General features: G+C 37.1%; 1 protein-coding gene across 3 annotated transcripts; it reads left to right on the forward strand.

The window, feature by feature from the left end:
• The first annotated feature begins 371 nt into the window (after positions 1–371).
• Positions 372–21,020, forward strand: LOC121310472 (cytoplasmic dynein 2 intermediate chain 1-like). 3 transcript variants are annotated; one of them, XM_041243641.1, is made up of 23 exons: positions 372–487; positions 1,264–1,314; positions 1,700–2,231; positions 3,378–3,463; positions 3,776–4,105; positions 4,637–4,705; positions 5,625–5,717; positions 7,148–7,343; positions 8,032–8,134; positions 8,421–8,550; positions 9,391–9,502; positions 9,638–9,732; positions 10,522–10,651; positions 10,739–10,911; positions 12,494–12,656; positions 12,755–12,868; positions 14,841–14,902; positions 15,071–15,122; positions 16,856–16,916; positions 17,289–17,388; positions 18,652–18,783; positions 19,189–19,412; positions 20,377–21,020. In XM_041243641.1, exons 1-23 carry the CDS (start codon positions 473–475, stop codon positions 20,549–20,551), a joined length of 3,198 nt encoding a protein of 1,065 aa, XP_041099575.1. In that variant the 5' UTR covers positions 372–472; the 3' UTR covers positions 20,552–21,020. The 3 variants fall into 3 exon arrangements, with proteins under 3 accessions (XP_041099575.1, XP_041099576.1, XP_041099577.1); XM_041243642.1 differs by having other exon boundaries at positions 3,776–4,090; XM_041243643.1 differs by lacking the exon at positions 4,637–4,705.
• Positions 21,021–22,855: the final 1,835 nt, after the last annotated feature.

A 22,855-nucleotide genomic window follows, 5' to 3' on the forward strand; every position in this document is an offset into this window, starting at 1 on the left:
GAAAAACACGCAATCGTACGATACTATACTCAAAACACTTCAACTTACTGGAACTCAAACACGCTACTGTACGCCAATTGCATATACCATGAAGAAGCTTATCGCTTTCATTCTACCGCGTAGATTCCAAGTCTGGATCACGTTACTGGTTACATTTGGAGATGGCATTTGTCAGAACGGCTTTATGGGAGTTAATCGTGTTTCAAATGATTTTGATAACTGAAATTGATATGTTTAGTCTGTGACCATAGTGACATAATGGCAACTGAATCCGTTCCTCTGTGGTCAGCCACTCAGCCTGTTGCTACGCTAACATGAACGCAGTTGCCTTGGTTTCCGAGCATTAGTTACGCATGTGCAAAGGACTGCATTCTGGTGTCATGGCGTCTGTTTACGTAAACAGACATTAACTGCCGGTCCTGCGAACTGCGGAATCAGTGCGTCTGAAAGAGAAAAGAAGTCACAACAAATTATGCAGTCAGAAAAGGTATTTATTTTAGATGTGTCCCGTGGCAAGAAGTTGCTGTTTAGATTTCCAAACTGTAATTTTTCAATAAATCGAAATAAGCTCTTAACGCTGGCTAGTGTGTCACATAGTTGCAAAAACAAAGAAAACAATCCCAATTTCTCTGGTATTATTGTACCTTGCTTTTTGAAAGTGCCTTAGATATCTTATTACTAGATACGGTTTATTTAATATGTAATTTCTTATTTGAATAAGTACATTGTAATTCTGCTAATTCACTTTGACTGAGTATCACTACCATATACAGTGCATTTTAATACTTCATGTGCAACAGCTATGGACCCCACCTGGGGCCCACACTCCCTTTGATACACGTAGGATTGTGGTTGGTGGTCCAGATGACTGCAGCACTTCATGTGAATTTACAGTGCTTTAACATTGAGCTCACCTGAGTGAAGTGAAACTGCTGCTGTGATTAAATGAAAGAAGAGGTACTGTAATATGTTTGTAGAAATGAGTGTACTACCACAACATCACAATCAACTTAGGACGCTTATAAGTTTCATGAGGACATTTTGTTCAAGGATGAACCCAAACGCTGTGAAGAGGATGTTGTGTTAAACACCCTTTATTTTAGCAATCAAAAGTACCCTACCACGTACTAGACTGTTGCAGTTGAAATAACCATGGCTCCTGTATAGCAGGTCACTGAGAAAGGCTCATGACTCACATCTTATTATATGTTTTTCAATGTTTTGTAAATGTTTCGCAATTGATTTTGTGTGTGTGTGTTTTAGAGGTCCAAAGAAGATACTTGGAAACCAGACGACCTAAAGAAACATATTCAGGTAAACATTCATTTTTATAATAATGTTGATTTTGTTTTTTAAACAGGGTACATTTTACTGCTTGCTTTGAATCTTGATGCTGTTAGTGTCACCCAGATTATGAATGTATGATTTTGAAATATATTATTCTGTTGTAGATGACTGTACCTCTACTTACAAAATACTGATGTTTGTTTTAATTGTATTCCTATTTTCTTAACACAAAGTACCTACAATTTAATTGCTAACTGAAGTTTGTTTCCATTTTATTTGACACTTAGTTTGCATACTGGATACAGATAAATAAAATCAAAAAATCTCTTACAAAGCTATGTGATGTTCTATAGTTTAGTCTTAATATTTTAAACAATTTGAGCTATGATTCTTTTTTTGTACCTTGTTTCAGGCAGTGAAGAGTGACAGTGATACAAAGAAAAGAGATCGACCACAAGGAGTTGATGAGAAAGGGGCAAACAGTGGTGCAGACTCTAGAGAACGTAGACACAGGGAGCGAGAAAAAGAAGTGGACAGAGAAAAGGGAAGACACAGGGAAAAAGACAGAGACCAGACTAAAGATCGAGAGAGGGAGAAAGAGCCAGACAGAGACCGGGAAAAAAAAGAGAGGGACAGAAACAGAGATAGAGACAAGGATCGAAGAAAGAATGATGAGAGAGAGAGGGACAGAAGAAAAGAGGAAGAAAGGGGCAAAGACAGAGACCGTGACAGAGGGAAAGAGAGGGATAGAGAAAGAGACCGTTATCTGGAAAGGGAGAGGGGAAAAGAGAAAGATAGGGAACGGGATCACAAGAAAGAACAAGCCAAGGAGACGGGAAGCAATCCTGACAAACAGCGAGAGGGGCACCGGGACCGACAGAGAGATGATGAAAGGAGAGAACGACATAGAGAACGAGAACACTCGAGACGAAAGGAAGAGAAAGGTACTGCTCCCAACCATAACCATTTTAGCGCTACACTTTTGCCAGAGTGGAAGCTATGCAAAAGCCCCATTGGAGGTTAATGAAAAACAATATTAAAGAAAAAAGTTGTTAGCCACAATATTTGCACCACACTCGGAGAGCATTCTTTTAGCTTCATGGCACCGACTTTATGGAACTCTCTCCCAGCCTTAGTGCATGTAGCTCCTACAGTCGCTTGCTTCAAATCAACTCTCAAGACCTACTTGTTCCCCCTTGCTTTCAGTGCTCTTTTTTTTAAATTTAGCCGTTGCCAATTTTTTACCCCAGTTTTTTCCCCAATTTTCATCTGTATCCTCGGCTTACCGCTCGCAACCCCCCCACCGACTCGGGAAACGGTGGCTGGAACACGTGTCCTCTGAAACATGCTCTTGGCAATCCGTCATTTTTCGCACTGCGGATCCACAAAGAGGCCACCAGACCTATAGTGCCGGACTCCACTGCAGAACCACAGGCGCCCTATCAGCCGCAGGGGTCGCTGATGCACGGTGAGCCGTGGAGTCCCCTGCCGAACTAAGCCCTCCCTACCCTCCCTAGGAACCCCCGGTCACAGACAGCTGTGAACTTGCAATCTCCAGGCTATCCTGCGCTCCACACGGAGCGTCTTTGCTAGATGCGCTACTCGTGAGTCCCCTCTTTTGGTGCTCTTTAAGCCTGATATCTGGTATTAGCTGTTGTCTAAATTGCTATTTCAGGTTGTTCAATCCATCTTAATTGGTATGATTCTGTATGACACACACATCCACAATGTTTAGAATTCACATCCTATCCTTATATTCAATGTATTATGCTTGTATTTGATGTGTTTGCATTGTTTTGTACTGTTTGTTTTTAATGTACTATGCCCTGTATTTCACCGTATTTAATGTATCATGTATTGTTCCTCACTATCTTGTTAAGCGCTTTGTGATGGTGGTTCACTATGAAAAGCGCTATATAAAATAAATATTGATTGACTGTATAGATCATATAACTGATTTATAAGGTTATACCTATTGAACAGTTTTCTATTAATGTTTTTAATGAAATACTATAGTGAAATGTTTTGTCACATTTGTATCAAATCTATGAGCATGAAACGCTGACTCATTTTCTGCTTCTGTTTTTCAGAATCTGGAGGGGTAACTAAAGGAGAAAATGTAGAACGAGAAAGGAAGCACAGAGAAAGAAGGGAAAAAGGAGAAAAGAGTTCAGAGGTAATGCAGCATACATTGTACCAATCCCATAATAAATGTTGTACCAGAGGGCCTTATTCACAAACCTTTAATGCTACATTTACGACTCGGATACATTGAATTTGGACTCAGACAGTCCCAGTTAGGATTGCAGGCATATGTGTAAAAAAGTTAGCTAATAAAAGCAGAGCTGTCATTTTAACTAAGAGAAATGTTGGAGGCAGGTGAATAGGTTTCTTAAATTGTCATTATCCAAACATGTTAAATATATGATTTCATGAAAAATGAGTGTAACTTCAACTTGTTGTTCTTTATTTTATTTGTGGCTCTCAGGATTATGGGGAGAATCGCAGACAACGTGCTGAATCCAAAGATAAGGAGCGTGACCGCCGGCGCCGGGAGCGCAGGGAATCGGATATTCCTAAGGAGGACAGGGAAAACCGGAGGAGGGACAGGAAAGAACACGAGCACAAAGCCAGAGACAAAGACAGGGAGAGGAGACCAAGAGAGAATAAGTACACTACAGAAGAAATGCCAACAGATGCTGAAGAACTGAGACGGAAGACAAGACAGCTCAACCCAAGGCACAGAGAGAAACAAGACTTTAGTGAGGCAGACATTGAGAGACCAAACAGAGAGAGGAAACAGGTAAAGGATAATGAGGTGAGTGGTTATTCAAAGCAGACGTTAATGGGCCACTATCCTGCAAGACACCTTTAGCATCTTGTAGAGCCAGTGCCACGCCAACTACAGGCCGTGTTGCGGGAGGGGACCCCTAATAAATTAGCCAGTGAGTTTATAAAAATGCGAAAGTCTTTATTTTGCTTTCCTTTCTTCTTTTTCAATGGAATTCATTATTTAATTCCTCATAATAACCATCTTTGTACACATATCTCATACCTAATTAATCTATTTTTTTTTTTGCATTATTTGAGGGTGTCTGGGTCATGGAGACTTGCTTATTCTACCTATTATGTATAGTTGGTCGGGATATAGTAACCTGAATGCAAACTTTTTAAAATAAGTTCATTATTCCAAAGTTAATTTTTGCATCTTCAATATCCAGATGGAAGCTTTCTTTCGTTTTGTTTCTTTTTGTATTTTTGATGTTTAACAATAGAAGGACTGGGTTCATGGTCTTCATAGCTAAATTAATCTTTCACTGTTTTTTCTTCTTTTTTCTTTGCGTCACAGCAAAGCACAGAAAGGCCTCAGTCAGAATGGGGAGCTAGTCAGAGAGGATTAAGTGACACAGAGGAGCCAGTAAGAAATATATTTCTATGGGATTATACATCGTGCTGTTTCTTAAGGACATCTTGTGTACTGAAATGTCATGATAAATGTTTCTAACTCTCAATTTAATGTGAATATTATTCACAAACCTCCACACGCCGATAAACCTCTTGCATTGTGGAATATGCTGCATTGACTGTATTGCATTGTGCTGGAAACCCATATTCCAGAATATTTCATGCAGTCGTCATTAAGATTCAGGTCTGCTTAACGATTTGGCCAATCCCCTAATCCATTCAGCTGTAATTTCATGTCTTCAGGTTCTCCAGAGACCAGTTCTGTTGCAAAACCACTGTGAATCTTTAAGGGAATTAACTTTCCTTCATTTGTTTTATTCAAGAACGTACTTGTAACCAGTAGCTATATTTACAGCATCTACATTGCAAAACTGCTTGCTTGCATACTGTAACATACTTTAGGTACGTAATTAATAAGTAATCAACTTTTGAACTTCAGTCTGCTTAAAGCATTTTTTGTTAGATTCAAAAAACAAAACATTTTTTTTAAAGGTTGTTAAAAACTACTTTGACTGCATCCTGGTTACACTCTGCCTTAAAGAATGTTGGCATAGTAGTTGAAAATTGTGGGAAAACTGCAACTACATTATTTCTATTAAGTATTCAATGTCCCTTTTTTATATATACTTGTATTGCTCAATGTCTTCACAGAGCACTGTTCACACTTACAGGCAAATGGCTTTTATTACTTGAAATGAACACATCTGGCCACCAGGTGTCACTGTTGCTCTATTAAGTAAAAGCATGATGTTTTCTTTAAAGTAATGTTTCTCAAAGGATACATGAAATAAATATGTATTCATATACTTAGTAATTTACATAACTTGTTCACCACCTTGTTTACTCTTAAATTCATTTATCATTTTCGTTAGGATGATGAAACAAAAGAGGTAGCTGTTGAGAAGCCAGCTATAGATGAGGTGCATTCTGAAGAACCAGAAGATAACTACGATGAGGACTTTGAAGTAAGTAATGAATACCTGTTATTTGTTTTAAGAGTAGCTGTCAAAGCATGGTGTTAAAAATAAAGCACATGTCTGTTGATTAATTTCATTGCAGCATAAAGTGTGAAGGTTGCTAGTTAATACTCATAGTATTTGCTTTGTCTGTTTCATTTTGAATAGCAGCTGGCTAATGCATTTCCCTTTCACCTGTTTCACTGTCTGCTTACTTTTTCTTTACATGTGTTTAAATACTTTTTGTGCTTTGAATGGATTGCTAATTAAGAAACAGGCAACTGTAACACAAGCAGTTTTTTAAATTTAGAAATTAATGTAAGGTTGTTTTTTTTCTTCTAATATATACATGTAAATATTAATGACTATTATAAATATTTGGTTAAATAAATAAGCATCAAAGCTAAGTACAAAGTTTACTGCATTTGTTTTGTAAAACGGAAAACAAGCTGTTGAGAGTCAAATCTATTAAGAATTTATACAAGACAAACATCTTTTACAATGATGAATTATTTAAATATGGTCTTCCAGCTCAAATGTGTTTATCTTTCTTTAGTTTTTTTCTCCCATTTTTTCATTTTATTTATAAAAACAAAAATCATGTTCGAAGGCTTTTATAGCATTTGTTTATGTTGTACAGCTATGTTATAACATATTGATTTGTTAAAACAAATACAAGTTATTAATATTGAACGCTGCTTTACGATTTTCTAGGCACAGAAAAAACTGTATGCAATAAAATACGCAGACCATGTGGATCCAAGACAACATCATTCAGTGAGAAGATTAATAGCTGTTTATACACAGTTGTAGTCAAAAGTGTACATACCCCAATGGAAATTTATAATTTTTCAAAATTTCTCAAAAACAAAGAATTATATAAAAAAAAAAAAAATTGGATGAGGGGGAAAAAAAAGTTACAAGAAATACTTTTCAGCAATTTTTTTGCAAAACTCAAAAACTGCTAATTCAAAAGTATTCATTCATACCCATACCCTGCCTGCCAAAGAAAATGAAATGAATAGCTAGTTGAGGCACCTTCATCAACAATAACCTCTTTTAAACGATTAGGATATTTGTCAGTGAGCTTATGGCATGATTCTTAGTGATTGTTGACCATTCTTCAACACAAAATTGTTCCAGTTCATTCAAATTCCGAAGATTTCTCTTGTGCACAGCCTTCTTCAACTTATGTCAAAGATTCTCAATAGGATTTAGATCAGGATTTTGACTAGGCGATTTCAGAATCTTGATTTTGTTCTTCTTTAACCATTCTGAAGTAGATTTTGATGGGTGCTTCGGATCGTTGTCATGTTGGAGCGTACAGTTGTGCTTTAAACCGAGTTTTGTAGCAGAGGATTTCAGATGATTGGCCAATCTCTCTCTCTCTCTCTCTCTCTCTCTCGATATATACACATTTATTTGTAATGTTTTTAAAGGACTATGAAGATGATTTTGAGGATGATGATGCTGGTGATGGTGATGAAGATGGAGACAAAGAGGAGGAAGAAGACATCTCTCCATTCAAAAGGGCTGAGGTTGAAGCAATACAAAGAGCGATGGTTGCAGAGAATGAACAGATAGGTGTTGTACATCCAAGGAACACAAGTGAAGAACTTGATAAACCAAAAAGAGGTGAGCGGCTGAAAGCAAACATGACTCACTGTCTCAGTGTACTGGGTAATGGGAATGTGATCGCATCTGGTTCTCATTTACAGTAGCTTGGGTGCAGTCTAATTTTCTTGGGAAGAAAGACTGTAGTTTAATGTATCCTATCCCTGTCTGCTTGTGCACACTACTGTTTTAAAAGTGTGTCGCTGTAACCAGAAGCATGTTGTAGCCAAGAAATCAACAAAATAGTACGTAGGTGCTCCTACCTCACTTTGAGTAAGGTGATGAGATTTACAACACAGTCTCCAAAACTATCTTGAGCAGTGGGTTCCAATACAAATGAGGTCTGTGTGTAACTAGTGAATTCCTCATCATTATATGCTGTATATGAGTTTATGCTAGACCTCAAACGAGAACATTAATGACACCACACATGTTTAGCTGAGATCTCCCAAACAATATTAATGAAATTGGAAGGAAGCATTTTACATGTCTTCTTGTAAGAGCTTCTTGAGCTACTGACCCACACATGCCATACAGCGATTCTGTGTGCTGATAGCATGTCTTGAAACCCCTGGCGTATTATGTACATTTGGAGGCGTATTCTGTACATTTAAGAATAAATTAACTTGTCATGTTTAATTAAATAAATAATTGAGTGATTTTAAAAAAAGGTGCATACATTACTGTTCACTATTTTGATATATTGAAGATTCGACAGACACCTACAACAAGGGAGCACAACGTGGCAAGTTTATTGACTTTGTGGCAGCAAAGAACCGAGAAGTGAGCCAAAACATAGCCTGCAAGCAGAAGTAAGTTTAAAAAAGTTACACCAAAACTGTTTAATATCAAATAATATACCTGCCTTGAAACCAAGGCTCAGGTCACACCAAAACAAACAAACAAAAATTATAATTGGGACTTTGCCCTTAGTTGCTACATGCATAGTTCTAATGTTATTATAACCACATGTACGTTGTCGAAAGTGCATTAATACATTGAAATGCAGCTAGGAAGAAATAGTATTCAGTAGATAAGAACATGACTGTGTGTGTGTGTGAAAGGCTTTAAGACCTAATCTGGTCTCTTGTATTTCAGAAAGCGCAGCACAGCGTTGCTTCGGCTGATTGAGCTTGACTTCTCTGTCAGTTTTTCCCTGCTGGATTTGCCTCCTTTAAATGAATATGACATGTACATAAAAAACTTCGGGACAAGCAACACAAAACAGGTGCGAATCCCACTCCAAAGTCATGAATGTTTCTTCTTCATATCTCACAAAGTACATTCATGTTGCTGATTCGTAGCAACCACAGTGGATGGTAATTTTAAATAAGTACATCAATTAAAAAAAATACTCTGACCTTTTTTTAATATGCTTTATATTGTACTAAAAAACTCAAGTTGAGGGAATAATCAAAGTCGCTTGAAGTCCAAAGCACACATTAACTGCAGATAAAGTGCTTTTTTTATTAATAATTTGAATTGTAGCTTTCACCCTGGCCAGCAATTATTATCCCCTGTGTGTGTCACGCGTTCATGTTTTACATATAGCTGGAGATGATCCAGTTGTGTTGAAACAAAGTTAAGACATTCTTTAGCACAAGTTATTGAGAATATCTCAATCCATGTCCGTAGTGTACATTTGTCACACTGGCATCTTTACTGAGAATATAGGTCATGGTAACTTGTCTTTGTAATGATACTTATAACACATTGTTTGTTTGCTGCTGTGGCTGAGGATGTGTGCAATAATGAAACCATAATAATATATTTTGTGATATTGAGGATGGAAGCTTGTACACTGCCATGTCATTTCATTGTCCAGAAGCAGAACAATGCCACTTTGTTTTGTTTATATATTTGTATTGTTCAGTTTAAGAAATGTACTTCTAATATAAAAATGAATAGGAGTCAGTAAAGCTACATTCAAGTGTTGGGTATTGTCAGCAGAAGTGTGACGTCTATTTTTAGCGTGTTATTTTTTGTCAAGAAACTGTAATTTTGATTTGGATTGTTGTGTTACGTTTTCTTCTATAAATATGCTACGACTGCAACTGTTCTCTCCCAGGCGTATGTCCAGTGTAATGAAGATAACTCTGATCGAGACATTCAGACAGAGGAAATAGAAATGGTTGAAAAATGGACACAACATCCTGGAGAAAGCAGTGTTGTGTGTGCAGGTGAGGATAAATACAAAAAGCCTGGGCCTCGTTCATCAAGCTGAAAAGCAGCTGTTGAGCTGTATTGCACACACAGCTGTATTGTTATGTAACTTTAATTTAAGACATTGACCTTTTTCTTGTATTTTGAAACAGGCCCCAGTAGCAGTAATGAATCTTCACCAGATTCCAGGACTAAACTGAGTATTGATTCTCAGAGGCTGTCAACATTTTTGCGGTCCGCTTCTCAGGTAGATTGTTGCATATATCAGTAATACTGTGAAAATGACCTTCATTCATTTATACATTTCATTGGAAATGTCTACCAAGTGATCAGGCACTTGAATTGCTTTTGTTTAGCTGGGTTTATCAGATATTACTGGCTGCATTGATACAGTGTAAAACATTCATGTTGATATTGATTATTACATTTGTTGCTGTCATTTATTGATCAACATTCATGTGACTTTCTGTGACCAAAAAACATAACTTACTAAATCCTCCTCAGTCATAATATCAGTTTCAATTGGTATTTGGACTTTTATTTATAAACCATTCAGGTTTTTTTTGTAGTTTCAGGTCCTAAAATGCCTAATGCCTACTTTTGAAAATGATTTATAATAAAAATCACAACATACATTTAAATGGTTGGAAGGACTGAGAGTGATAATTGGTGAGCGTATCAGGAAAGTGCTGCTCTCTCTGTTAAAATATAAATAATTAATATTTCAGACATTGCGATCCAATGCAGAAAAACTTGCATTGAGAATAATCAGCTAAGATTTGTATTACTGCAAATTACATGAACATTTCACTGAAAGAGCAGTATCCTACATAAAATGTTTATATTCCCATTTTTAGTTAAAGAATCCAGGATAAATAATGCATTCTGTGACTGGTATAAACTAAGATTTTGACCTGTATGAACAGAAATTGAAGGCAATGGTCAAGGGGATTAGTCAGTGTGATAGCTGCATTTTCTACACACTGAAATACAAAACATAAGTATAATAAATGCTAAACATTCTGCTCTTTTTAAGGTTATTGCTGTTTTACTAGAAGAAGACCGCTCAGAAAAACAGTCTGGCCAGAGTCTCAGATCTCAGGCAGCCAGTTTATCAATCAGTGATGGAAGCTTGCTGCTCAACACCAATCTACCATTCCTGCTCGGTAATAATTTCCTTTTATGGTGTTAGTATCTCTCTTCATAGAAGTTGATTTGATTTAGAATTCCAAATGTTTGTTCCTTTTTATTAGGTCGGGAAGTATGTGGACTACACTTCTCGCAGATACAAAGGCAAACAATGCTTTCTGTGCACAGTCCATCAAGAAAGCCCAGTGCTGTCCGGCTTGACAGTAAGAGCATTGTGTGTGTGTGGAACATCTGGGAGCCATCAAATCCACACAGAGTGCTCATCTGTGAATCTGAGGTAAAGCTTTGCTTCCAATTCAAATTATTCTCTTATCGGTCAGAATTAAGGCTACGGTTTCGTCACTTGAATTTGAAAAAGTCAGTGAAATCTTGAAAACGGATGTAAAAACACTTGATTAGGCGCTTCCTTTATTTCCTTTTGAATCATGGAGCTTAATGGACTAAAAATATATTTTAGGTGTAGCTCTATAGGTCAGTGAATGAGATAGCTGAGCGAGCAAGCATGTCAATTGGTGACAGCTAAAATGCAAAAGAATTGTGAGAGATGTTTTACATTTAAGTAGATGTGCTGAGTTTATACCTCTACAAGAGGAGTAAAAAAAATCAAGAGACCTCATTGCTCCGTCCTCTCTACCAACAGTGAACCCAAAAGCAATCATTGCAAACATTTAGCAATGAGCGTATGTGGCAGTGAGAGATATTTGAGGTATATTAGAATGACGGGTGAAAGGTTTGACAATCTGTTAAGGCTGTACGCCTCTCCAAAGAAGAAATCGCAAGATTATAGATGACCTACTTTTCACATAGGGTTGGAGACCCTCGACTCCGACCAAGAATTATGTCTGAAATATGTACTGTAAGTTTCTTGCCAGTAGTCAAAAGCAATAGTCTCTGTGTTATTGGAGTTGGTGTACTATTTAAAAGCTCTCGTGTATGTTGATGTCGCTAAAACTACATTATTTGGTGAACTTTCCATGAATTCTTGTTTTTTTGCCGCACCTCGACCGTGAAATGTACTAAAAATTACTGTGACAAAATCGTAGCCTTAGCCATAGTCACTTGCTTTGAGGTTATAGATATGAAAAATGGTAAACATTTGATTTTTTTTCACCAAAATCAGTGCATTAGAACAATTATGGTGTGATTTTTAAAAAGGTTAGCTTTTTACAACAGCTTACAGAGTCGTTACAGAAAAAGTTTGAGGTAGATTTCCCTGCAGTGTAAATGTTCCTTTACCGTCACTGTATTGCACAGGTTCCATTACTGTACCCGTCACTGTATTGAACAGGTTCCGTTATCGTACCCGTCACTGTACTGCACAGGTTCCAGTACCGTACCCGTCACTGTATTGCACAAGTTCCATTACAGTGCCCGTCACTGTATTGCACAGGTTCCATTACAGTGCCCGTCACTGTATTGCACAGGTTCCATTACCGTACCCTTGACTGTATTGCACAGGTTCCAGTACCGTGCCCGTCACTGTATTGCACAGGTTCCAGTACCATACCCGTCACTGTTTTGCACAGGTTCCATTACAGTGCCTGTCACTGTATTACACAGGTTCCATTACAGTGCCCGTCACTGTATTGCACAGGTTCCATTACAGTGCCCGTCACTGTATTGCACAGGTTCCATTACCGTGCCCGTCACTGTATTGCACAGGTTCCATTACCGTGCCCGTCACTGTATTGCACAGGTTCCATTACCGTGCCCGTCACTGTATTGCAGATGTTCCATTACCGTACCCGTCACTGTATTGCACAGGTGCCATTACTGTACCCATCACTGTATTGCACATGTTCCATTACCATGCCCGTCACTGTATTTCATATGTTCCATATGTTACTTTGTTCTTGCAGATTCAGTGCTGTTGCTTCAGTCTGGGTAAAGCCACTCTGGTGTTTGCTGGAACTGTTGATGGTTCAGTGGTGGTCTGGGATCTCCGTGAGCACTCCACTTTACATTATACAATGAGGATTGGGAATCTGGACTGGACTCTCAGATATCCTACATTTTCTACTGGTTGGTAGACAAAGTAGCTGTACTGTGCCTATGGTTTAAAGATTAGAAGTGATTAGAATAATGTATTTTAATTATGGTTTAATTATCTGTCACTACAGATGCCATCCTAGCGACTTCAAGTCACTTATGTCCTGTAAGGGCTGTAGAACCGGTGGCAGCTAACGTATCTGAAGGTCAGGGTCAAGGATTTTCCCTACTGTCATCTCAGGAAGGTATGTATATACAGTGCCTATAGAAAGTCTACACCCCCTTGAACTTTTTCACACATTTTGTTGTGTCAGTGCCTCAGTGTTTCATGCATTTAAATGACGATTTTTTCCACTTACCTACACACAAAAAAGTTTTTTATTGAGAAAAAAATTATATATTAAAAATACAAAACTGAAAGTCTGGATAAGTCTCCACCCCCCTGAGTTAATACTTGGTGGATGCAACTTTGGCAGCAATTACAGCTGTGAGTCTGTTGGGATAGGTCTCTACCAACTTTGCACACCTAGGTTTCTCAATATTTGACCATTCTTTACAAAACTGTTCAAGCTCTGTCAAGTTCCGTGGGGAGCGTTGATGGACAGCAGTCTTCAAGTCATGCCACAAATTTTCGATTGGATTTAGGTTGGGGCTGTGACTGGACCACTCAAGGACATTTACTTTTATGTTTTTAGCCACTCCAGTGTAGCTTTGGCTGTATGCTTTGGGTCATTGTCATGCTGAAAGGTGAACTTCCGTCCCAGTTTCAGCTTTCTTGCAGAGGGCAGCAGGTTTTCCTCAAGGACTTCTCTGTACTTTGCTCCATTCATGTTCCCTTCTATCCTGACAAGTTCCCCAGTCCCTGCCGATGAGAAACATCCCCATAACATTATGCTGCCACCACCATGCTTCACACTAGGGATGGTGTTCTTTGGGTGATGTGCTGTGTTGGGTTTGTGCCAAACATAACACTTTGCATTTAGGCCAAAAAGTTCCATTTTAGTTTCATTAGACCACAAAACTTTTTGCCACATGGCTATAGAATCTCCTGAGTGTTTTTTATTTTTGCATAGTTCTAATGGGATTCAAGGTGGCCTTCCTACTTGCCACCATACCATACAGGCCAGATTTGTGGAGTGCTTGGGATATTGTTGTCACATGCACACTTTGACCAGTTTTTACCGTGCTCCAAGGGATATTCAAGGCCTTTGATATTTTTTTATACCCATCCCCTGATCTGTGTCTTTCAACAACTTTGTCCTGGAATTCTTTTGAAAGCACCTTGGTGCTCATGGTTGAGTCTTTGCTTTGAAATGCACTACCCAGCAGAGGGAACCTACAGGATCTGCTGAATTTATCCTGAAGTCATGTGAATCACTACAATTTAGCACAGATGGAGACCATTTAACTTGGTGTATGATTTTGAAGGTGATTGGTTACACCTGAGCTATTTTAGGATTGCTATTACAAGGGGGGTGTACACTTATCCAACCAAGCTATTTCAGTTTTTATTTTTAATTAATTTTCTGCAGATTTCTAGAATATTTTTTTCACTTGGAAGTTGTGGGGTAGGGTGTGCAGCTAAATGAAAAAAAACTATTTGAATGGATTTTAATTCCAGGCTATAAGGCAACAAAAGTTGAAAAATTTGAAAGGGGGTGTAGACTTTCTATAGGCACTGTACATTAGGAAGTGTACACTGACTGAACAAAAACATTGAGAATGTAAGTAAAACAGAATTAAACAAAATTAGCCTGCAATGTTTGCAAATGTTGGTCACGTGTCAAATGAGCCACTAGACCTTTGTAATCTATGTAAGAATTAGGTGGAACTGTTTAGAAGCAATCATGGGAAAGCATATCAAACTGCTTATCCAATTGTATTGAAACGTAGTAAGGAGATTCCTTAGCAAGGGTTTATGACTATCAGACTGTGCAGGTATCTCCTGTCGTACTGTCATTGTTATGTTATGAGTAGCTTATCCAAATGTGAATTAACTTGGTTATTACAACGTAAATGATCAGAAATCAGGATATACATATGGATGAGTCTGGATTCACGTATGTCACATTTGCATTTTGCATGTAGATACTGTGGATGTAGTTCATGCTGATTACCTTTGCAAGAGGACGAGAACTCTTATTGTAGTTTACAGACATGGTGAGGGTTATACGATTTCTAATATAAATGTCTTTTTTTTTTTTTTTTCCGTTTCAGAAACTTTAGGGTTGTCTTTCCAGTTAGCATCTCTTGATGAAAGTGGACTGCTTAATTTGTGGGTGAGTTTGATTTAGTTTTACTCATAATATTCATTTTCTGGTTTTACTGACCTGGATTTTACTTTTCAAAAGGAATTGGTATTGTAATTCAGATTGACTACAGGAAGTTGAGGGGAATGTTTTGTTACAAAAAGAAAATAAAACTGATTTAACTTTTATTTTTTTAAGGTTGTTGTGGAGTTGCCAAAAGCTAATCTTGCAGGGTCACAAAATGATTTAGGTGAGTAATTGCATTGGCAGTAATCAGTTAGCTTAATAAAGTTTGCGTAATAATGATAGCCAAGCGCGTAGTCATCATCATAGATATTTACAAAGCCAAGTGCCTTTTACACACCCATAGAGGTTGAACATTAAGACAACTGCACTCCCTGGACTGTTGTTGCACCTATACTTTTATGTATAGGGTTCCCTGTTTTCGTCGTTTTTATTTATTTATTTATTTATTATTACATTTCAGTGTTTATTTCATTATTTTTTTTATTACCTTTTCAGATTTGTCAAAATCTAGTTTTATTGGTTACATTTCAAACCCACCAACATTTTTCATTCAAATTTTCTTCTCTGTTAGGATAAAGAAATAATAAATACAACTTTCAGTACATACAGCAGAAATAGAAAACAGCACTTAGTCTGTAGTAATTGTACTCCTTAATGTCTGAAAAAGAAACAGTACTTTCACTGCCAGACCTTTCCCAAACAGACCGGGAGTTCATTCTACTTGAAGCTGCAGTAGCAGACTAGCAATCGCACAACAAGGCTGACATTCATTGTATAAACATAGGGTTCTGTTCGGTTTGTTTTTTATGGATATTGACTTTAGCTTAATTTTCCAAATGACACCTGACAAAGTATGGGGTTTCATTACCTACATGACCACTGCTGTCATTGCAATGAATTCACTGAGATTCCCTTTCTCACACCCAGCATGCTATTTTTGTTGCTGTCAAGTTGTCTAGCCAACTTTAGTTCCTGGAGCGTCATTGCAGCAGAGTAACAGTGTAATCAAAGCAGTTAGAGAAGCTTTTCTGTAAGACCGTGTGAGTAGGTAACCCAGAACAATCACTGCTCTTTTCATTCACTGTTTAACCCTTTGCGGTCCATTTATTCAGCGCCTGTCAGGCGCATCGGGTCTAATTTATTTTCGCACGCGTTGTTCATTTTACACACGCTGTTTAAAAGTAATTTTATTCAAAGTAAAACAGGTTTAAAAGGCAGTGCATATCAACAGGACACTCAGTACTGCATCTCTAGCCCCGCCCCTCCCCTTGTTCGCTGTATTTATCACATATTTCTTCATAGTCATGCATACTGGTAAATAATTTCCTGATCACTCAGTTTATCACCAAACTCCTCAATAATGCTATCCAAGTCATTATTTTATTACTATAACATCTCAAAAAGTTTGGCAAATATCCGTGATATTCTTTGAGTGCTGGATGCGGAAGCAGCTATCTTGTTTGTTTGTGTCCGTGTTGTGTCTGTGATATTCTTTGAGCGCTGGATGTGGAACCAGCTATCTTGTTTGTTTGTGTCCGTGTTGTGTCTGTGATATTCTTTGAGCGCTGGATGTGGAAGCAGCTATCTTGTTTGTTTGTGTCCGTGTTATCTCTGTGATATTCTTTGAGCGCTGGATGTGGAAGCAGCTATCTTGTTTGTTTGCGTTGTGTCTGTGGTGAAGGGACTATGCGTATTGCTCAGATCCGCCTCCTTTTTTTTTTTGGCTTCTCTCGGCTTCTCTCAGCCATTGAAAGCTTTTCTTGGCTTTTTCCGGAGAAAAACTGACTAGGGACCTGTGACTGACGCCTTTTTGATGATGTCGGACCGGAAAGGAAAAATTTTAATGTTGGTCCTGGTCCGGCATAGGGCCGCAAAAGGTTAAAGACTCAATTACTAATTTGATTGTACAAGAAATGATTATACCTACAAATTGGTTTACTTCAGTGTTTCTTTTAGGTCTCAAACCTGGCGGGAAAGTGAAATTGCTACATAGCTCTTCAATCAATACCAACATCAGGTCAGACTTAAGCTTTATTCATGAAATGTTTGTCTTTCAAAGTCAGGAATATAAAATATTGTCAACAGTGATATTGCATCACCAACCTGTCAAATGAATACAGTAACTACTGAACCAACACTGATGAAGTAACCATTTGAATCTCTTCTGTCTTGTGCTGATGGGGGGGAAAAAAAATAAAAAATCTCGGGGGAAGAGCATGGACCCCAGCAGTCACCACACACACACAAAAAAAAAACAAATGCAACTTCTGAGGTTTTAATTAAGCAACAGATCTCCACAGAAGCTTGCCAGCTATTCACAGACATAACTTTATTACTATGGCAGTACCAGTCTGTCGATAATATGTTTCCTCTTCTGTAACTTTACCAGCTCTCTTCCAAGAGACACTTATCAGACGGGACCTTCCCAGGCACTGATGGTCAAATTTTTCCCTTCTGATTCCAATCATTTCTTTATTGGCACAGACATGGTAAGTGGAAATGGAAGCCTTGTACTCTACAGCAGGTAGCAGAAACAGTCCAAGCTTTCACTGAAATGGTTTTGTTGATTTTTCTATATGGATTACAACAAACTTTGCGTAAACTGCACCTACAAGCATTTAAAGAAGTGTTGATTTTAGGACTACATTTGCTGTGTGTATTTTATATTTTCCTAAGACACTTTATTCAAGGTAAAAGTTACTTAATTGGGCCCTTCGTCTTAAAGAACTGGCTACAAAGAACCCGTCGTAATGCTTTTTACACAAGGACAAACTTTGTCAAACTGATATGTGTGACACACAAGTAGGGCTTCTGATTTTCAGTTTTAACCGATAAAGCCTTTTAAAACACCCCCCCATACAAAAAATAATGAATCGGTGGACAGCCAATAATCACCGGAAAAACTGTGGAAATGGTTAATCAATTCACATTGACTTTACCCTTTTTTCCATTAAAAAAAATTAAACCTACTACAAAAATAATTATAATTACATTTCCCAGTGTTGCTGGGCAATGTCCCCCCTTCCTGAGTTGTTTCTGTCATGGATTTGTTCTGAATACTTTAAACCCGCCCCAACTATTGAGTGACATCACATTCCTGCATTTCTATTGGAGACTTGCGAGATTTAAAAATGAGATTACAATCAGGATGGAGGCTTTTTAGCGGGATTTAAAACTGTAGTACAGTTAAGATTCGGAGGATTTAAAACAGAATTGTGGGCGAAAGGTACAAAAATACCTACACACAAAAACCCCAGAAGAATGTGCCCGTTACTGTAGGGATTTTGTTGTGGAAGATAACAATGGAAAGAAGGTACAACTTACGTTTGCAAGTACTGCCCAGTTACTATTACTATTATATGTTTTGACAAAAAACACTCAAACATTTTGGAAAGTAACTGAAAACACTAATTTCGTACAGTACATCAAAAATGAAAGCCCCGGAAACAAACTATTTACAGAAAACTTGAAAATAGTTAAAAATAAGCACCTAAAAATACAAGTAATAAAACCTGAAAAACAAAAGCCCTATACGTAAGGTTTTAGGTGTGAGAGAGTGTTATTTCAGGGGTCAGTCTTGGCTGGGGGTTGACGGTGAGAACTGCATTGACCTGGGCTTGGGTTCGTTCACATTATTCCACTTCAGCAACCCCTAGGGGTCAGGCATCCCAGGCTGGATAATTGTATTCATTTGGTATAACCTACTACCTTGTTTCCTTTACCTGCGTGTACATTTTCAATATCCGTTGCAGGGTTTAGTGAGCCATGGTACCAGACATGGTTTACGAGTGCCACCAAAGACCTACAACTCACAGATGACTGGGATCAAACCAGTTCATGTCACTTCTATTGACTTCTCTCCTTTTGGAGATCCTGTATTTTTGGTAAGATCGTGATTTCTTCGGTTAGAACATAGTTTATCTAAATATATTTTACATAGAAACCATAGCTTTTTTTTTTTTTTTTTTTGGTATCTGTTCCATTAATTATTTGCTATCCTGATACATGTAAACCTACAAAATGGTTTTAGTGAGCGCTTAAAAAGTGTTCCATTCTTTAAGTGGAGGGATACATTCTCATTCTCACTGACAATGCATATATAGTCTTTGTTAGATCAGGAGTTTATTGCCTTTAACATGTTCCTCCATCCTGTTAACATCTGTGTTCATCAAATAAGAGAGCAGTTCTGTGTGTGCTGCGATATCTTGAATACTTTGAAAGCTAAATGACATGCAGTTGTTTGGTATACTGTACTGTAACTTTGCTTAGTGTTGGTATTTCTTTTGAAGGTTGGCTGTGCAGATGGGAGTATAAGATTGCATTCAACAACAACTGAATACCCCATCATGGAGTGGAATGGTAGCACCAACGGAGAGCCAATAATCTCAGTGCAGTGGGCTCTGACAAGACCAGCAGTGTTCTTTGTATTAGATGCAGCATCCTGTCTTTATATATGGGATTTATTGGTGAACGATTTCCAGCCTGTAATAAAAGAAAAAAATCAGTCGGATGAGTAAGTGATATCTTTTTTTGCCTGATTAACAGTACGAGTCAATCATTTATGAGATTGTCTTTATAAGATGATTCGCAAAGAATTACATCCTTTCAAATGTATGGTCAGATTGCCTAATCTGATTGCTCTGTCTTAGTGTTCTTCATTTTCCAAAAGAAAATCCATTTGTATTTGCAATTTATTCAAGCTTTGTATGTGTACATGATCTGTTATTACTATGCTGACATTTATATTTACATGGGGATGAGTTTATGAGATGCTAGGAAAGCCCATAACATTCTAACTTCTTTATTATCTGGTGAAGCACATATTCAGTTGTCCTGAAACGTGGTATTAACGTTATTTAGTTTATCAAGAATATCAGATTCTAGAGATTATATGGGGAGGAGTTGTCTGTCCGTACATCTGTCCATTGGTATGTCACACATGCATTGTTGTATATATCTCACACATTTCTTTATAAAGGATATATTTGATTTATTTAAGATACCATGCTCAGTTGTATCCAGTTCTAATAATACAACAATGTGGATTACTTCTGGTTGAATCATTGGCTCTGCATTAGTTTGAGTCCCATTTTTAATTGTATTTGTGTTTACTGCTGCCATTGTATTAGGTCCATTAAAACTGCATGAAAGTAAGGTAAAGTTAAAACTTTTTTTTTTTTTTTTTTTTTTTTTTTTTTATAAAGCACAAGATTTATAAAATTTTAAAATTTTAAATGTAAATATATATATATATATATATATATATATCTATATTGTCACATGAAAGTAAGAGTAGTAAAACTTTTTTTTTTTTTTTTTTTGTTTTTTTTTATAAAACACAAGAGGTATTTTATATATATATAAACAGTGTGACAGCCATTGTCGGAGATGAATTGTGTCTGTATGTTCTTATCTAGACATTAAATAGATTGAAAAACTTATATTTTTTTTAATTTTTTTTAAATTTTTTTTTACAGAATTACAACCATGTCCGTCTTTGGTGATCCTGGGAAGCAAAATTCATTTGCAGGGATGTCACTTGCAAAGCAGTCTGGGAAAATAGAGATTCACTACTTAAACAAGCAATGGTCAGTGCCGAACACAGAAGAGACAGAAAAGCTGAACGATATTTTGAACCAGTCAATTATATAATTCCAATTTTAAATGTGGAAAATAAGCCAACTGAGCACCTAATTTATAACAGTAATTTACATTTCTTTTTGTCTTTCTATGTGTATATAGTTTTTTTGTATTTTTTGTAAATTTGCAATAAGCATATTTTTATTTGTATGGTGTTTGCATACAGTACTTCTGTAAATACACTAAATAAATGGTAATCAACGTTTACATATTCCTGGTTCCCGTTTGGGTTTATAAAGTATGCAGTAGTTTGCTGTTATTGTTCCCCTGCAGGTCAGATTGTGGGTATATGTGGTGGTGTCTCTGTGTCTGTCCTGCGTCTGTCTGTCACATCTTTGGTCACAGACCACTAGAAAATATCACCCTCTCCAAGCTTCAAAGGGACTTGAAGGAATTTATTACACTGGAAATAGACTTCCTAGAACTAGGAATTTTAAAAGACTGGCATTTTAAGGGTTAATGGGCAACAGTGACATCTAGTCGATAAAACGGACAGTACACTTTAGTAATATTCGCAATGGACAGATAAAAAAAATGTGATATGTCTGAAAAAAATATGTTTGTTGTTATTTTGTGTTAAATCTAATACGATATAAATGTACACAGGCATGAAATGTTCTTGTTTGTGAAACCATAACACTGGGAGTATTATAGATATTGGACAACAGTCAAGTAAGTGTTTTATACAGTTATTTTACTACAAACAATCAAATATTTAGTATGTGCCGAACGCATATTTCATGGTGAAAATGAAACTAAAACCTGTACTTAATTCCAAGACACTCAGAAAGACTTCTCTTACTATTAGAGTTTGGGGGTTTAAACATGCTTTTAACAACACTTGTAAGAATGCTAAATGAGGTGTGGTTTTATGGTGTGTTATAAATACCATCTTTTTTGAAATCCGCCTTAACACAGAGTCTGATGGAAGTACGTTCTTCCTCTTTATGGAATTAACCAGTCTGCCAAGAGCATCTTTGATTGGTTATCCTAAATGCATTTAAGCTTGTGTTTGACCTGTTTTCTGGATGCTGCTGCTTGCTTCCATCCAAGATGTGATCACTTCAAGAAATGTGTTCTTCTCCCTTCAAAGATACTCACTGCCAACATTCTACAAAGAAGAAATCTACATCACAGCATGAGTGAAGTACCCGTTGCTATAGAAACCATCTGATATGATCTTCCAAGCAACACGCTTGCATGAATACCTGCTATTTCTTCACTCGAGTAACTGAGTGCACCTTCCGAGATCCATAAGAATTGGATACTCGTGGTATTGTATCTCCCAGTGACTGTGCAGCAACTAAAGTATCCTGTTCCTGCTTTCAAGATTGCGCTTCAGTTTGGATTTCCCGCTGCTGACGTCACCACAAGACATCCAGCTGCAACCCTGCTGTCTGCCACACCGGGAACTTTGTCATGTAGCTATTAAAAATAAACTCTGCCTTTCATATTACTTCATTAGATTAAGCATGTGATTCCTTGTCTAAATCATGTTTGTTGAAATGTATATTATATATTCAGAATTCAAAGGTTGTATGAAAGCATTTCTGACTTACGTAAGCGTATGGTATGAATTCAGGTGTGATACACAACACTGACTCTTAAATTTCCTTTCTACTCACATTAAGCTAGTCTGACCACTAGTATTTAGTTCTCTATTTTGTGTTAGTTTGTGCTATAAATAAATTGATATAGTTATACTTTTAAACCAGTGTCTGCGTTTGTTTTTGATCTGTTGCTATGCATTGTGCTAAGTAATAATTCAGTCTAATATTGTATCGATGTTAAATTGATGGATCTGAACTCAATTGATATTACTCTATAGAGTCCATTGTGTATTCCCATTGCAATTATTTCCATTTGGTGGCAATAATTGGAATACAAGTTAAAACAAAATTAGTAGGGATTAATACCCTAGATGACGTAGGTAAATATCCTCTACTTTGCCATGATACTAACACCTTATTTAACTTATCTACTTTTCATGAAACTATGAATTGCTTATTTTCTTATATTTTTCTTGTCATGTACGTACTGTTGATATTTGTCATAGCCATCAGCCTTTAGCTCTAATATTGAACGTACTTGTCTGGTGAGAAGTGAATGTTACTGACATACCTGTGGCGATATTTTCAAATATCATTAATAAACTAACAAACACCCAATAGTGGTGAATTTAGGAGTAGAAACTAAACTGAACTGCTCTTCAATATGGACTGTAGTCTCAACAACAAGCGTCAAACATACATTCCTCTTGTTTTATTCATCACAGGATATGTGCTTCTGCATCTTTTCCTTAGGAAAGTGATCGCT

Source organism: Polyodon spathula, chromosome 3 (genome assembly GCF_017654505.1).
Source record: "Polyodon spathula isolate WHYD16114869_AA chromosome 3, ASM1765450v1, whole genome shotgun sequence".
NCBI classification, from domain to species: Eukaryota; Metazoa; Chordata; class Actinopteri; order Acipenseriformes; family Polyodontidae; genus Polyodon; species Polyodon spathula.

Excerpts from the sequence above, each read along its gene's own strand:
- LOC121310472 (XM_041243641.1), top strand. Across the intron at positions 8,135-8,420 it reads AACATAGCCTGCAAGCAGAA|AAAGCGCAGCACAGCGTTGC; the intron begins GTAAGTTTAAAA and ends CTTGTATTTCAG. Across the intron at positions 8,551-9,390 it reads GGACAAGCAACACAAAACAG|GCGTATGTCCAGTGTAATGA; the intron begins GTGCGAATCCCA and ends GTTCTCTCCCAG.